Source organism: Pituophis catenifer, unplaced genomic scaffold (genome assembly GCF_029215685.1).
Source record: "Pituophis catenifer annectens isolate HBS135680 unplaced genomic scaffold, rPitCat1.0.hap2 SCAF_12, whole genome shotgun sequence".
NCBI classification, from domain to species: domain Eukaryota; kingdom Metazoa; phylum Chordata; class Lepidosauria; order Squamata; family Colubridae; genus Pituophis; species Pituophis catenifer.
The window spans coordinates 12,677,660-12,694,249 of NW_027256892.1; the positions used below are offsets into that span (position 1 = coordinate 12,677,660).

A 16,590-nucleotide genomic window follows, 5' to 3' on the forward strand; every position below is an offset into this window, starting at 1 on the left:
GTGCGTTGTTTGAACTCAGCTAGTTGTGAGGTTCGTAAACCACAGTTTATAGCTTCATGATGCAGCCAAGCCAAGTTTGACCTCATCCTTCTGTTTCATATTTCTGGCCCTCAGAAAGTTGCTGCAGCTTTGTGCAATTCAATAAAACAAAAACACTGCAGTTTCTGGTAATTCCCTTTTTGAAAGGGAGATGGAACAGGCAAACTACCTGTGTTACAGAATCCATGAGGATGCATCACCAGGAACAAAAAAAAGCACAAATTGTTCTGCAAGACTCAGGTTAACAAATAGCTTTATTGGCCATTTTACAAAAGGATTCATTAGCTACCAAAGAAATCCCCACTGAGCCCTGCTATATGGCAGGCAGGGCGAAGCACCTGGGCAGCATCTGATTATGTGCTTGATGTGATGGGCTCTTTCAGGGCCCAATGTGAGCTGAATGTCTGCAGATCCACCTCATTTTCTGCCTCATCTCCCACTTCTTACCCACCACTGCTAGTGGTGCCAATCTCCCCATCTCGAAAAATGCCCAGCCTCTTCCCAAACAGACCCACTGAGGCTCAAGGCTTGAATGTCTCTTTGTCTCCATTTATAAATACAGTTTCCTTGCCTCTCAGGGACTGTCAACCTCTAGGAAAACAAACCTATTTACATGGAGCCAGGCCGACTGCTCCTTTGGAAGGATCATAAATTAGATGCACAGAAAACCACCAGGCCCCAAGTCTACAGATGTCAAATTCATAACCTTGCTTTGCTCATGCCAATGGCATTTGGTTTCATCTTTTCTCCTGAAAATGCAAGAAGAGAACACATCAGTATGCTTGTTCCTGTAGTTTGTTTGCCTCTCTGTATTGCGTCATCCAGGTTTTTAAAAAAGGTGCCCATTTATTTTCTTCTCGAAGTCCATCACCCCAGGCTGCTTAGAACACAGACCGGCCACCTGTAGATCACACATCTGGATCCATGCCTACTTTTCTCACTGCCTGGTTGAGCCATATCTTGGCTAGTTGCCAGTAACTGACCCCATGTGGTATTTCCTAGCAGTTTATGGGGAGGCACTTAGATTATTGGCATCTCAAAGCTAAGAGCAACAGAAAACTAGCAGCCATCAATGATTTCTGAGGAAGGAAGAAGTAACTGAGGGAGAGGGAAGAAGCTCTGGTCTATTTTGATGTGCATGAATGCAGATTATTACCAACCTGTAAGTGTTTTGGCTCACACATATCTCCAAGATTTTAAGTGTTATTTTATTTTTTTTCAATGATTTGCCAATTCCCTGCTTAACTTATCTAATTTTTCTCTAAACCAGGGGAGAAATACTCTCAGTTTAGACCGGATCGCCCAATCCAGTAGTGATGGAGGTGGGTGGTTCAGAGAACCGGTAGCAAAAATCCCTGCCCCCCCCCCCCCCCGCCCAGCTGAGCTGCGTGATCATCAGAGGCTTTTATTTTTACTTTTAAAAGCATTTTTTCTACAACCTCTTTGGCCAAAAAAATGCTTTTAAAGGTAAAAAAAAGCCTCTGATGATTGCATGGCTCAGCTGGGATCATCAGAGGCTTCTAAAAGCATTTTTTTCTGCAACCTCTTCAGCCGAAGAGGTTATAGAAAAATGCTTTTAAAAGTAAAAAAAAAAAAAAGTTGGCCACGCCCACCCAGTCACATTACCCCACCACCCCACCAAGCCACACCCACAGAACCGGTAGTAACAAATTTTAGATTTCACCCCTGCTCTAAACCCACTTTGATTATTGTCTCTAAAAGTCAAGTTGCCTATGACTGGACTCCCTAGTGCAACTACTACAAAGTTGAAAGAGATCTGAATCAAGTCTCTAGCATAATAAGGACATGATTGGGGTTAAAGTTTGCCTGGACAAAGTTCCCCTAGATTCAATGACCTAGGAATCTTGTGAGGAATATTATTTAGGTAGTTTAAGACCTCACAAGTTTGCTCATTAATGCAAAATCAAAATGATAAATCTTGGTTTATAAACCCTATTGATCTGTTTAATACAACACTCTAAAATATAATGCTTTGTTTTATCTTAAACATGGCATACAATTTAGCAGGTTGTATAATGCAGGCACTGAGAGCTAATCTAATACTTGGTTTGTCTGCTCCATATCAAATGAACAATCCAGAAAAGTCAGAGTAGAACAAAGAGTTAATACTCTTCCCAGATTCTGTGATTCTAATACACATCAGGATACATCATTCTTTTTAGTTGTTCTTGAGATCTTGATGGCTCTATCAGTTCTGTATGACAGCCAGCCAACCCTTCTCAGCCCATCCCAAGCAAGGGTCTTGAACCCCTCCTTCAATCATGCAAAAGAAAAGGGGAAATGTGGCAGTAGGAAGCCTTGTGCAGTCACCTCGTTGCGATCCCCTGTTGTCCGGCTGCGTCCTGATCCGTGGCCTCTGGACACCGTGGAACCCCTGGAGGAAGAGCTTCCTGTTGTAGAGCAATTGCTTGACATCTGACTCCGGGAGAGAAAGGTGGGCTTGTTGTAGGGAACAATTTCTTCTTCTGCCAAGAGACACCCAACAAGAGAGTTTAAAACGAATTAGAAAGAAGCAACAGTTTCTCTAGCAATGCACACCACAGCTGTTTTGCAGTCTACACAGTTTTGGAAACAAGGATGGGATAAAAAGAAGAATAATCACCAACTCATCAATCATCCTTTTTTAAGTAAGTAGATGTTTGTGAGCGCTCTCAAAATCATGAGATAACAGTTGTTGATTCATTTGAAGTCCTTGAATGAACATCATCCATACCTGTGATCATTTCAAATGGCCTCTAATTCCTGCTCTTATTAAAACCAACTTAAGAAGCAATTTCCAAGCATCTATCTTGGAAAAAATTCAGTCCAGAGGACAGGAAAATTCTGGGCTCATTACAAGGAACCACACTAGAGATCCTACAGCATGCAATGGTCCTTATCAACTGCCTAATTCAACAAAGCTGCATTACAAATAAAAGTTTTGGGTCTTGGAAGAGATCCCCTAATCTCCATAATTAGGTCTTGTGGAGATGCCAAAAAGTGAAGGTGAGTTAGAGGTGAGAAGAGTGATTCACTGTAGAAACCTCTGCTTGTAATGGCCACCTGCGTGATCTAGAACAGGGCTGTCAAACTCACGGGCCACTGGCTGGATGCATCACGCAGTGGCCACGTCCACACCCAGTTTAGCGAAGGGGAAAAAAGTTGTGATGCGTCACATGACGACACCGTGATGATGCAAGTTTAACACCCCTGATCTAGAATGTCCTGTTTCCCTCAGGAATTTTTTACTAGTTTGGATCATAAACTGAACTAATACATCTCCTTCTCTCCAAGTGCCTCAAAAACAGCAACTTGGGCACTAAGAACTCTGGGAACTGTAACTTCATTTGGGGACCTGAATTTTTAATGTATGCACAAACCAAATATCTTAGAAATTATTTCTCAGAGTTCCTGCATTCAGAATAATATATTTTGGGGAGTTGGGGGGATGGTAGGCTACTTCTGCTGACTGCCGGCTGCTTGCAATTTGGCAGTTCAAATCCCACCAGGCTCAGTCTTCCATCCTTCCAAGGTGGGTAAAATGAGGACCCAGATTGTTGGGGGCAATAGGCTGACTCTGTAAACTGATTAGAGAGGGCTGTAAAAGCACTGAAACTGAAATAAACTGTCCATTGCTCAAAGGACCAAGAGCAATCTGGTTTGCTGCATATGTCTTTATTATAGGAAGTCCTCTACTTACAACTACAATTGGAACCAGAATTTCCATTATTAAGCAAGGTGGTTATTTCAGTGACTCATGCCCAATTTCATGACCTTTTTTGCCATGTTGTTAAGCGAATCACTGCAGTTGCTAAGTGAATCTCGTGGTCATTACACGAATCCAGCTTCCCCCACTGACTTTGCTTGTTGGAAGACAGCTGGGAAGGTCACCAATGACATTCGATCCTGGGATGCTGCAACCATCATAAATCCATGTCGGTTGCTAAGCACCTGGATTTTTACCATGTGACTGTGGGGATGCTGCTACGATTGGTTGTAAGTCAGTTTTTCAGTGTTGTTGTAACTTCAAATGGTCGCTAAATGAATGCTTGTAAGATGAGGACTACCTGTATTGAAATCTACTGCAAACTGCTTTGACACTCATTCTGTTGAAAGGTGAAACAGCAAATGAGCAGAAGCACTAAATTTTTCAAGTGGAAAAAGCAAGTGGATTTCAATTTTTTATATAACAATTCAATTTGCCAAGCCCCATGCTTGACCTTTCTATATATAGTAACTGCGGCAAAAAAGAACATTTCCAAAATGAAACAACTGGCCATCCTCCTTGAATTTTCAAGGAGCTCCAAAGTAGTCATCTTCCTTCAAAAGCAGAAAGCCCAGGAGATGGATGATTATTCATATCACTGGCTCGTGACTCCAAATCAATACGCAATCTCGCAATCGTATGAGAAACGCTTCCTATGACTAATATTACCATCTCGGTGCTGTTGGTAGAGCTGGCCAGCCACTGTGCGATGGGCAACTTTCCTCTCCATAGCTGAGGAACTGTTGAAGTCTTTCTCTAAAGAAGGGTCACAGTCTAGGCGTGGGGTGCTGTCTGGAGCAGAGCTGCTGAGATCTTCTGCAGGTGGTGGCAAAGGTGGTGGTGGCAGATCTGCAATCAGAACTGATAATAAAGCATCCACTCTTGCTTTCTATGAAGCCCCTGAAATTTCTTCAGACGGTCCTCCAATACATTCAAAAGATTCATCTTAGAACAAGGGGTCTCCAAACTTAGCAACTTTAAGACTTGTGAACTTCAACTCCTAGAATTCCTCAGCCAGACATGCTGAGTTGAGTCTTAAAGTTGAAGTAGAGTATTGAAGTCTTAAAATTGCCAAGTTTGGAGAGCCCTGTCTTAGAGCATTCATCCTGGCAGCCTTAGGAACCTGAAAATCTCAGAATGGTATGTGCTGTGGCGGTGTTTGGAGAATCAGATGGATAATGAAAATACTTCAGTTGTAGTTACTAAAAGAGAAGAACTGCTTGCTGTTATTAGCAAGAACCAGAAGCAAGTGGGAGAATCAGGACCAATATCACCAAATGCAGAGTTTGTCACTGGCTAGCTGTTGTTGCTGACTTCAGAAGTCCACCCATGAACGAGTATCTAGACAACCAGCAAGTAGCCAAAGACTTGGAGCAAAACAAAATGACTCCTGCCCCATACATGACCCCAGATGCTTGCAGGTGAAAAGCTTTAATATCTATAAAGGAGAATATTTGTAGCTCAGGGTTGAAATGAGGGGTTCTTGGTGCTGTCTGAGCTTGGTTGTTTTCTTGCAGATGTTTCATTACTCAGGTTGACTCAGCCTTCCATCCTTTCGAGGTAGGTAAATTGAGGACCCGGATTGTGGGGGCAATAAGCCAACTTTGTATAGAACAACATCGCTTGGGGGGGGGGCAAAAGCCCTAATAAGCAGGTATATACAAAAAAGTATGCAGGCTATTGCTATAATGCATTGTAAGCCACCCTGAGTCTACGGAGAAGGGAGGCATATAAATTGGATAAATAAATAAATAAATAAATAAATAAATAAATAAATAAATAAATAAATAAATAAATAATACTCAAAGTAGGTAGCATCATCAGTGCTAAGACTAACACTGATGATGTTACCTAGTTTGGGCAAAGAAACATCTACAAGAAAACAACCAAACTCAGAGAGCACTAAGGACCCCTTGCTTTAATTTCTTCCATAAGTAGGATTTGACATTACCTTTGGGCCATGGGAATCATGATGTGACCTCATGAAATGGCCTGAATGCCCAATAAACACATCAAACCAAAATGGAAATCTCATGCGAGCATTGTGAGAATCTCAACATCTTGCAATTGTGACAAGGACATCACGTGCATGGATACACATTATAAACATCACAAAACCAAACCAGGGTTGTTCTTGAAGATTTAGCAGGCATGCTACCATCCTGGAGCTCTATGTTCCTCTCCCCAGACCTAAATGCTGGCTTATTAGCCTTTTAAATATGTAGCTATTCCTTGGTTCCCAATAGCTGAGTCCCAATTTAATACTTGCAATGTGTGGCTTGCTTGAGATACGAGACAGGAAAAGTTAAATTTGTTCCTGAAAACAATTGTGCAAGCAAGATTCTATAAAAGGAGGTGGAAAGCAGATGCTTTACAGATGTGAGCGGCTGCTTCTTGGTACACTTAAAAAAAAAAGGCAGATGGAGGAACTAACCCGATTAGGTAATGGAATTAAGAGGATGCTATAATGAAAGGAATCAAGCCAGTTTGGTATAGTGGTTAAAGATCTGAGGCTAAAAAAACAGGAGACTGAATTTTAATCCTGCCTAAGGCGTGAAGGCAACTGGGTGACTTTGGGCCAGCCATTCTCTCTCGGCCCTAGGAAGGAGGAGACAAAGGCAAAAAACTTCTGAACGCATTGCCAAGAAGACTCTCTATAGGCTTGTTCATGCAGTCACCAGGAATCAAGAGAAAGAAGGAGATTTAACACTGTATAGCACAAACTTGGGAGTTACCTCCTTGTTTCTTCTCTCGACGATAGTGGCTGGACTTGGATTTCTTTTTGCCTTTTCCTTTCTGACCCAGAGGAAGCAAAACATCACCAAGGCTGGAATGGGTCTTGCCTGCCAGTAAAAGCCCAATGTCAGTAACAACTTAGCCTTCCCCACCAACTTATTGGCAAAGCTCAGAATTACTCACCTGTGCTAAATGGATAAAAAACACAGGCAAAATATGCACATTATGCTAAGCCGTCATGCGATATGTTGGATTTTGGTTTAGGGTGTTGGGTGAACTCCATCATAATGGTTGATTTCTTCATATTCAGGTCAACCTGAATGCCCCAAGCACTTCACCTTTTAGCCTCCCAATAACCCATGAAGTAGGCCAGTGATTTTCATGATACAAGGGGATTTTGAACCTGGTCCTCCCAGTCTAATGAGCTAAGCACTGCACCATGAAGACTCTCCAAAGTCTCAAAGGGAATTAATCTTCCTCAGCGCAATTACAGGTAGTCCTCAATTTATAGACTGTTCAAAGTTATGATGGCTCACCCCAAAAATACTTAGGGCCAGGTTTCAAAGTTCTGATGACCAGGCCCCCATCACAGTCACATGACCACATTTTGAGCTTTTGGCAACTGGCCTGCATTTATGGCCATTTCCCATGGCCACATGACCACAATTGATTGTTCGTAAGCAGCCCAGAACCATTGAGAGTGAGTTGACAGTTATATAAATCCTCCTTCCCTCCCTCTCTTGTCTACCCCAACATATGGGAGGGAGCATTCTGCTTCCCTTTCACCTTTCAGCTCCAATCCAGGAGCCCTCAAGCAGTCGCATTCACAACCATTCACAACCCTGCACATGCGCAAGATGGCGGACCTCCAAGGGGCTCGCTGATGAGGCCGATGAGGGAACGGAGGACTTTGGGAATGTTGGAGGCCGATTTAGCGATCTTGGGCCCCACATTCAGCATGCCGAAAGTCTGGCGGTTTGGATGAGCCATCCCTGGTCGGGATCGGCTCGTGGAGGGCAGAGCCGCGATGAGGAGTTGCGATCGGAGCGCCGTGAAGAGGGCGGTGGCGGCCTCCAGGATGACTCTGCAGCCGTGACGCCCCACAGATTGGGCGATCTATTCTGCGGCCCAACCAAAGGAGATGAAGGAGCTAAGGGGGTCAAGAGAGCCAGATGGAGAGCCGAGGGAGCTGAGGGAACCATCTTCAGTGACCCAAGCCCCCTATGATGCTATGGTGGCTGGAAAAGTGATCAGCTGCTGGAGGGGGGTGCGGGAAGCTGATGGCGTCGAAATCGGTGCCCGGAGGCTCTTAGACCACATCAAACAGTCATTTAGCCCAGACTTGAGAATTGGGGGTGTATGGCCCAGCTGTTAACTGAGGCTTGAAAATCCCCCTAAACGGACCTGGACCTGGGAAGAACATGGCAGAGTCTGCCTGAGAGGACGGGTATGATTTCGGGGAGGAACTGGTCCGGAAAATCGAAAGGTGGTTGAAGTGATAGAGGGGGATTGATGAATAGCCATCTGGTCTCCCCCTTGGATTCACTCTCCACCTTATGAAATGGCCTTCCCCTGTTGCTGCCTGGACTCTCTGTTTGTGGTCGGGTCATTTTTGCCATCACCTCTGACTCTGGGACTTTACTATCACCCTCCTTGGACTTATTGCTGTTTGATCCTTATCTCCTCTTTGCTGCTGGTCGTTCTATCCCTGCCTCCCGATTTCCGCCTTTTGACCTTGGCTTGGGGGAAGGGAGATTGCAGGTTTGGAAGGAGAAGCTGAGAGTCCTGGACAATGGCTGCTGCTCCATCTTCAGGGAAGGAGTTGAACTCTGTTGGCTTTATGTCATCCAGCCGTTGTGAGAGAATGGCTGTGGCCATCTGCCTGCACTGCAGCTATTTGATCCGGATGCCCCATTGCTGTGACAGAGGGAGGGGCCCCAGCTTTGCTCATATCCAACCGTATTGCTATCTCCCGCCCCTAGGACCATCGCTGACACCCAGAGTTACTCTGTCCTACCTCGTCACACTTATAGTATATGGCTTACACCTTGGCGGATCTGCTTGCGCTGCAAGATGCTCCCCTCTCGCGGCGGTGGCCTTCCACTCTATCGAAGGCCTACCTCAAGGACGGGCTTTGGAGCCCCGAGAGGTGGCATGTTCTAAAGCGGGGATTGAGGGGTTTTTTAATTAGGTTTTTAATGATTTTTTAAGGGGAACCGGGAGGGCGACCAAGGGAGATGGGGGGGGGTAATCCACCAAGGTCGGAGCCAAGCCCAGCACGGGGTAACGGTTTGGAGGGTGCAGGACGAGGGGCTGGGGAGGTGATGGAGGGCCATCCTAATGAGGGTTGTACTATCAGCACGGTGGATGGGAGGGGCAGATATGGCGGGAGCAGGGGGCCATATCATGTGCCGGGGGTGTGCACTGGCTGTTTGAGAGCAACTGCACACCCCAGTCCCCAATGCTCCTCTCGGGTACTAGGTTGCATAGATACTCAGGATCTGGGCCTTCGGCTGATGCTGTGCAATGCCAGGTCCGTGGTAAATAAGGCCCCCCTCATCTACGATCTCATACAGGAGGGGGGAGTGGACCTGGCGAGTATTACGGAGACCTGGTTGGGCCCGGAGAGAGGGGTCCCTCTGGTTGAGATGTGCCCACCAGGCTTCAGAGCATTCCATCAGCTGAGGGCCCAGGGTAGGGGCGGGAGGGTGGCGGTTATTATTAAAGAAGGTCTTGGTCCGAGGGAGACCACTGTGCCACAGATTGCCGGATGTGAGTCCCTCTTTGTGAGGTGGGGTCAGGGGGTTCAGATGGGCTTGTTGCTAACGTACCTGGCTCCCGGCCACGTGGCAACGGCCATACCCGAGCTACTCGACGTGATAGCCACGGTGGCAGTTGATACACCGAGGCTTATGGTCATGGGTGATTTCAACTTGCCATCTCTGCTGCTGGCTAGTTTATTCCTGCCGCCTGATTTCCACCTTTAGGCCTTGGCTCGGGGGAGGAGAGATTGCAGGCTGGAGGGAGAAGCTGAGAGTCCAGGTCAAGGACTGCTGCTCCATCTGCAGGGAGAGAGTGACTATTGTTGGCCTTTTACATCCAGCCGCGGTGAGATGGCCATCCGCCTGCACTGCAACCATCTGATCTGGTCGCCCCATCACTGTGAGAGAGTGAAGGGGCCCCAGCTTCATCCTGGCCAGCCTCTTTTGCTATCTCTCACCTCAATGACTATCTTTAAATTTCGCTGACATCCAAGGTTCCCCTTTTCCATCTCATCATACTTGTATGGCTTATACCTCGGCAGATTTGCTTGCGCTGCGAGATGCCTCCCTCTCGCGGCGATGGCCTTCCACTCTATCGAAGGCCTACCTTAAGGACGGGCTTTGGAGCCCCGAGAGGTGGCATGTTTTAAAGCGGGGATTGAGGGGTTTTTTAATTAAGGTTTTTAATAATCTTTTAAGGGGAACTGGGAGGGCGACCAAAGGGGATGGGGGGGGTAATCCACCTAGGTCAGGGCCCAGCCTGGCACAGGGTAACGGTTTGGAGGGCGCAGGACGAGGGATTGGGGATGTCATCAGCACGGTGGATGGGAGGGGCAGATATGGCGGGAGCAGAGGACCTTATCATGCGCCGGGGGTGCGCACTCGCTACTTGAGAGCGATTGCACGCCCCAGTCCTCAAGGCTCCCCTCGGATACTAGGTGGCTCAGATACTCAGGACCTGGGCCTCCTGCTGATGCTGTGCAACGCCAGGTCCGTGGTAAATAAGGCCCCCCTCATTTACGATCTTATTCAAGAGGGGGGACCGGACCTGGCGGGTATTACGGAGACCTGGTTGGGCCCGGAGGGAGGGGTCCCTCTAGTTGAGATGTGTCCACCAGGCTTCAGAGCATTCCATCAGCCGAGGGCCCAGGGGAGGGGCGGGGGGGGTGGCGGTTATTATTAACGAAGGTCTGGGTCCGAGGGAGACCACTGTGCCACAGATTGCCGGATGTGAGTCCCTCTTTGTGAGATGGGGTCATGGGGTTCAGATGGGCTTGCTGCTTACGTACCTGGCTCCCTGCCGCGTGGCAACGGCCCTGCCCGAGCTACTCGACGTGATAGCCACGGTGGCAGTTGATACACCCAGGCTTATGGTCATGGGTGATTTCAATCTGCCGTCCGTTGGTGAAACGTCAGAGATGGCTCGGGAGTTCATGGCTCCCATGACGGCCATGGACCTGACCCAGTTAGTTCATGGCCCCACTCACAGGGGGGGACACACGCTGGACCTGATTTTTGTCTCTGGCCAGTGGTTGAGTGGTCTTATTATAGGGGATATAGACATGAAACCCTTGTCATGGTCAGATCACTCACTCCTTCATCTGGACCTTCGAACTGCTACACCCCGCCGCAGGGAGGCGGACCCAATCAGATGGATCCGCCCCAGGCGCCTGATGGATCCTGATAGGTTCCAGACGGAGCTTGGGCCAATTTCTGAAGATCTGGCACACGACTCGGCTGAGGACCTGGTAGCTGCCTGGGATCGGGCGGCTGGTGGGGCCTTGGATCGAGTCGTGCCTTTGCGGCCTCTGACCCGGTATCGATCCTTCGCGGCTCCTTGGTTCACCGAGGAGCTGAGGGAGATGAAACGCCGGAAAAGACGCCTAGAGAGCGGTTGGAGGGCCAGTCTTGCTGAATCTGACCGAACACTGGTAAGGTCGCATATTAAGACCTACCTAGTGGCGATAAAGACGGCAAAGTTTAACTATTTTTCCGCCTCTATTGTGTCATCAGGGAATCGTCCGGCCACCCTGTTCAGGGTAACCCGCTCCCTGCTCCATCCGGGAGCGCGGGAGGATCCCTTGGAAGGCAGGGCGGAGGATTTCGGACAATACCTGTATGACAACATCGCTCAGATCCGGGGGGATTTGGACTCTGACTGGGTAGATCAGGGCAGGGTGACGAGGAATAGTCTTGAGAATGTTACCTGGGAGGAGTTTGATGCTGTGACTCCGGATGATGTGGACAGGATTTTGGGGAGACTTAGTGAGGCCATATGTTTACTGGACCCGTGTCCCTCCTGGTTGGTACTGGCCTCCCGGGAGGTTACACGAGGCTGGCTCCAGGGTGTTATCAACGCTTCGTTGAGTGAGGGTCACTTCCCCACCGCCTTGAAAGAAGCGGTGGTGAGGCCTCTCCTCAAGAAGCCGTCCCTGGATCCGGCAATATTGGCTAACTATCGTCCTGTCTCCAACCTTCGCTTCCTGGCGAAGGTTGTTGAGAGTGTGGTCGCGCGACAGTTTCCACAATTCTTGGAGGAAACATCCTATCTAGATCCGTTCCAGTCGGGTTTCAGGCCTGGACACAGCACGGAAACGGCATTGGTCGCGTTGATTGATGATCTCTGGAGGGCTCGGGACAGGGGTTGTTCCTCTGTTCTGGTCCTGTTAGACCTCTCAGCGGCTTTTGATACCATCGACCATGGTATCATGCTGCACCGGTTGGAAGAGTTGGGGATGGGGGGCACCGTATTACGGTGGTTCTCCTCCTTTCTCTCTGACCGGTCGCAGTTCGTGTTGGCAGGGTGGCAGAGGTCGACCTCAAGGCCTCTTATATGTGGAGTGCCTCAGGGGTCGGTCCTCTTGCCCCTCCTGTTCAACATTTATGTGAAGCTGCTGGGCGAGATCATCTGTGGCTTTGGGGTGAGATACCACCAGTACGCTGATGACACCCAGCTGTACATCTCCACCCCAGGCCACCCCAACGATGCCCTTGAAGTGATGTCCCAGTGCCTGGAGGCTGTGCAGATCTGGATGGGGAGGAACAGGCTCAGGTTCAACCCTTCCAAGACTGAGTGGCTGTGGCTCCCGGCATCCCGATATAGTCAGTTGACTCCATCACTGACTATTGGGGGCGAGTCGTTGGCCCCCACAGAGAGGGCTCGCAATCTGGGAGTCCTCCTGGATAGGCAGCTGTCCTTGGAGGAACATCTGACGGCTGTAACCAGGGGGACCTTTTGTCAGGTTCGCCTGATCCGCCAGTTGCGGCCCTTTCTTGATCGGGATTCCCTGTGCACAGTCACTCATGCCCTCGTCACCTGTCGCCTTGACTACTGCAACACTCTCTACATGGGGCTCCCCTTGAGGAGCACCCGGAGGCTCCAACTGGTCCAGAATGCAGCAGCGCGGGTAGTGACGGGAGCAGCCTGGCGCTCCCATGTAACACCGCTCCTGCGCGAGCTGCACTGGCTCCCAGTGGTCTTCCGGGTGCGCTTCAAGGTGTTGGTTATCACCTTTAAAGCGCTCCATGGCATAGGGCCTAGCTATCTTCGAGACCGCCTGCTGCCACCGACGATCTCCCATCGACCCGTGCGCTCCCACAGAGAGGGCCTCCTTGGGGTGCCATCAGCCAAACAGTGCAGGCTGGTGACCCCCAGGGGGAGGGCCTTCTCTGTGGGGGCACCTACCCTCTGGAATCAATTGCCTCCAGAGATAAGGAGAATCCAAGACCTCAGTGCCTTCCGCCGTGCCCTTAAAACCTTCCTTTTCCAGCAAGCCGGGCTGGCCTAATTTTTTAAGTGTTTTAAGTGTTTTGTTTATTGTTTTTAATTAATGGGGCCAAATTTATATATGTATATTTTAACTGTATTTTAATATTTGTACTTAATGTTTTTACTTGGCTGTTCACCGCCCTGAGTCCTCAGGGAGAAGGGCGGTATACAAATTCAAAATAAAATAAATAAAAATAAAATAAAATCTGTAGGTGAAACGTCCGAGATGGCCTGGGAGTTCATGGCTTCCATGATGGCCATGGATCTGACCCAGTTAGTTCATGGCCCCACTCACAGGGGCGGACACACTCTGGACTTGATTTTTGTCTCTGGCCAGTGGTTGGGTGGTGTTCTTATAGGGGATATAGAGATGGAACCCTTGTCATGGACAGATCACTCTCTCCTTCGCCTGGACCTTCGAACCGCTACACCCAGCCGCAGGGAGACGGAACCAATAAGGTAGGTCCGCCCCAGGCCCTGATGGATCCAGATAGGTTCCAGATGGAGCTTGGGCCATTTCCTGAGGACCTAGCACACGACTCGGTCGATGACCTGGTAGCTGCCTGGGATCGGGCGGCTGGTGGGGCTTTAGATCGAGTCGTGCCTTTGTGGCCTCTGACCTGGTGCCGATCCCGTGGGGCTCCATGGTTTACCGAGGAGCTGAGGGAGATGAAGTACCAGAAAAGACGCCTAGAGAGAAGCTGAATCTGACCGAACACTGGTAAGGTTGCACATTAAATCCTACCTAATGGCGATAAAGGTGGCAAAGTTTAATTACTTTTCCGCCCTTATTGCATCATCAGATAATCGTCCAGCTGCCGTGTTCAGGGTGACCTGCTCCTTGTTACATCCAGGAGTGCGGGAGGACCCCCTGGAAGGCAGGGCCGAGGAATTTGGACAATATCAGTATGACAAAATCGCACAGATCCAGGGGGATTTGGACTCTGACTGGGTAGATTCGGGCAGGGTGGCGAGGAATAGTCACCTCTGGGAAGAGTTTGACTCTGTGACCCCTGATGACGCAGACAGGACTTTGGGGAGACTTAGTGCGGCCACAAGTTTGCTGGACCCGTGTCCCTCCTGATTAGCACTGGCTTCCTGGGAGGTTACACGAGGCTGGCTCCAGGGAATTATCAACGCTTCATTGAGTAAGGATTACCTACTCACGGCCTTGAAAGAGGCGGTGGTGAGGCCTCTCCTCAAGAAGCCTTCCCTGGACCCGGCAGTATTAGCCAACTACCGTCCCTTCACTTTGTGGCGAAGGTTATTGAGAGTGTGGTCGCACAACAGTTTCCATAATAGCTGGAGGAAACGTCTTATCTAGATCCATTCCAGTCGGGCTTCAGGCCTGGGTACAACACGGAAACGGCATTGGTCGCATTGGTAGATGATCTCTGGAGGGCTCGGGACAGGGGTTGCTCCTCTGTTCTGGTCCTGTTAGACCTCTCAGCGGCTTTTGATACCATTGACCATGATATCATGCTGCGCCGGTTGGAAGAGTTGGGGATAGGGGGCACCGTGTTACAGTGGTTCTCCTCCTTTCTCTCGTACTGGTCGCAGATTGTGTTGGCAGGGGGGCAGAAGTTGACCTCGAGATGCCTCATATGTGGCGTGCCTCAGAAGTCGGTTCTCTTGCCCCTTTTGTTCAACTTCTATGTGAAGCTGCTGGGTGAGATCATCTGTGGCTTCGGGGTGAAGTACCACCAGTATGCTGATGACACCCAGCTGTACATTTTCACCCCGGGCCACAGCAATGATGCCCTTGAAGTGATGTCCCGGTGCTTGGAGGCCATGTGGAACTGGATGGGGAGGAACAGACTCAGGCTCAACCCATCCAAGACTGAGTGGCTGTGGTTTCCGGCATCCCGATATAGTCAGTTGACTCCATCACAGCCCCAGGGAGAGGGCTCGCAACTTGAGCGTCCTCCTGGATACACAGCTGTCCTTGGAGGAACATCTGACGGCTGTAGCCAGGGGGACCTTTTATCAGGTTCGCCTGATCCGCCAGTTGCGGCCCTTCCTAGATCGGGATTCCTTGTACACAGTCACTCATGTCCTCGTCACCTCTTGCCTGGACTATGGCAATGCTCTCTACATGGGGCTCCCCTTGAAGAGCACCCAGAGACACCAGCTGGTCCAGAATGCTGCCGCGTGGGTAGTTACGGGAGCTGCATGGCGCTCCCACATAACACCTCTCCTGCGTGAGCTGCACTGGCTCCCAGTGGTTTTCCGGGTGTGCTTCAAGGTGTTGGTTATCACCTTTAAAGCGCTCCATGGCATAGGACCTGGATATCTTCGAGACTGCCTACTGCCACCAATGGCCTCCCACCGACCCGTGCGCTCCCACAGAGAGGGCCTCCTCAGGGTGCCATCGGCCAAACAATGTAGACTGGTGGCCCCCAGGGGGAGGGCCTTCTCTGTGGGGGCACCTGCCCTCTGGAATCAACTGCCCCCAGAGATACAAAGAATTCAAGACCTCGGTGCCTTCCGCCGTGCCCTGAAGACCTTTCTTTTCCAGCAAGCCGGGCTGGCTTAACACTTATTTTTAAAAAATGCTTTTAATAGCTTTATTATTGTTCTTTTAATTTTGGGGCCAAACATATATATATCTTTTTAAATTGGTTTTAATGTTTGTATTTATGGTTTTACTTTGGCTGTACACCGCCCTGAGTCCTTCGGGAGAAGGGCAGTATATAAATTTGAAAAATAAATAAATAAATAAACCAACCATTTTATACTAAATATCAGCAAAATATAAATCTTATATATAAATAAATAAATAAGATAAAATGATAGACAGACAGACAGACAGACAGACAGACAGACAGACAGACAGACAGATGATAGATAGATAAACTATGTTTTTGCTGAAAACTACTATTTACTTCTGTTTTTAGCAAAAATTTCCATAGCAAACAATGGGTTTACTCAACAAGCATGACATTCGCTTAACAATTATGGTATTCACTTAACAGTCAATCAAAAAGAGTAATAAAATCAGGTTCACACGTGGATGATCCACTTTACAATTGTCATGACTTAGAACTGTAAAAGGCCCCATTACAGTCATAAATCAGGACTACCTGTCACTACAAATATTTTAGTATTCTCGTAACAGGAAGCTAATTATAAGGAGAATTCCCTGATGTTCTCTTCAAAGACAATGTCATGGCCATCCCTGTTCCTGTGATGCTATGGGACACCTGGGAAGAGGGAAATGAACTCACCTTGACCTGGGGAGTCCACATTCTCTGCACTATGTGCTGGCGTTTGGCTCAGGTTACGTCGGTGACTTTGCCTGGGAAACACGGCTTCTAACCTCTCTTCAGGCAGGTTTAGATTGGGATTAGACTGAGTCAAGGGAGGACTTGAGGGTCTTGTCAAGGGACCTGACCCATTGGGTAACCGCCTGGGAAGCAAAGGAGCATCAGATTAAATGGGCAGATTTTTGGGATGTCCCAATTTTCTAATCACTTAAATGTAGAACATTATCAGAAGTTTTTGGAGAATAGGCATGG

The 16,590-nt window shown here is 48.7% G+C and overlaps 1 protein-coding gene across 1 annotated transcript in view; it reads right to left on the minus strand.

Moving 5' to 3' along the window:
* Positions 1 to 344: 344 nt before the first annotated feature.
* Positions 345 to 16,590, minus strand: part of ROBO3 (roundabout guidance receptor 3) — a 222,301-nt gene continuing 206,055 nt past the window's right edge. The window contains exons 25-29 of the mRNA XM_070952536.1: positions 16,300 to 16,481; positions 6,541 to 6,648; positions 4,475 to 4,654; positions 2,371 to 2,525; positions 345 to 788 (exon numbers count right to left, since the gene is read on the minus strand). Of these exons, the coding sequence (XP_070808637.1) occupies positions 777 to 788; positions 2,371 to 2,525; positions 4,475 to 4,654; positions 6,541 to 6,648; positions 16,300 to 16,481 (637 nt within the window). The 3' untranslated portion in view covers positions 345 to 776. The remainder of the gene's footprint in view (positions 789 to 2,370; positions 2,526 to 4,474; positions 4,655 to 6,540; positions 6,649 to 16,299; positions 16,482 to 16,590) is intronic.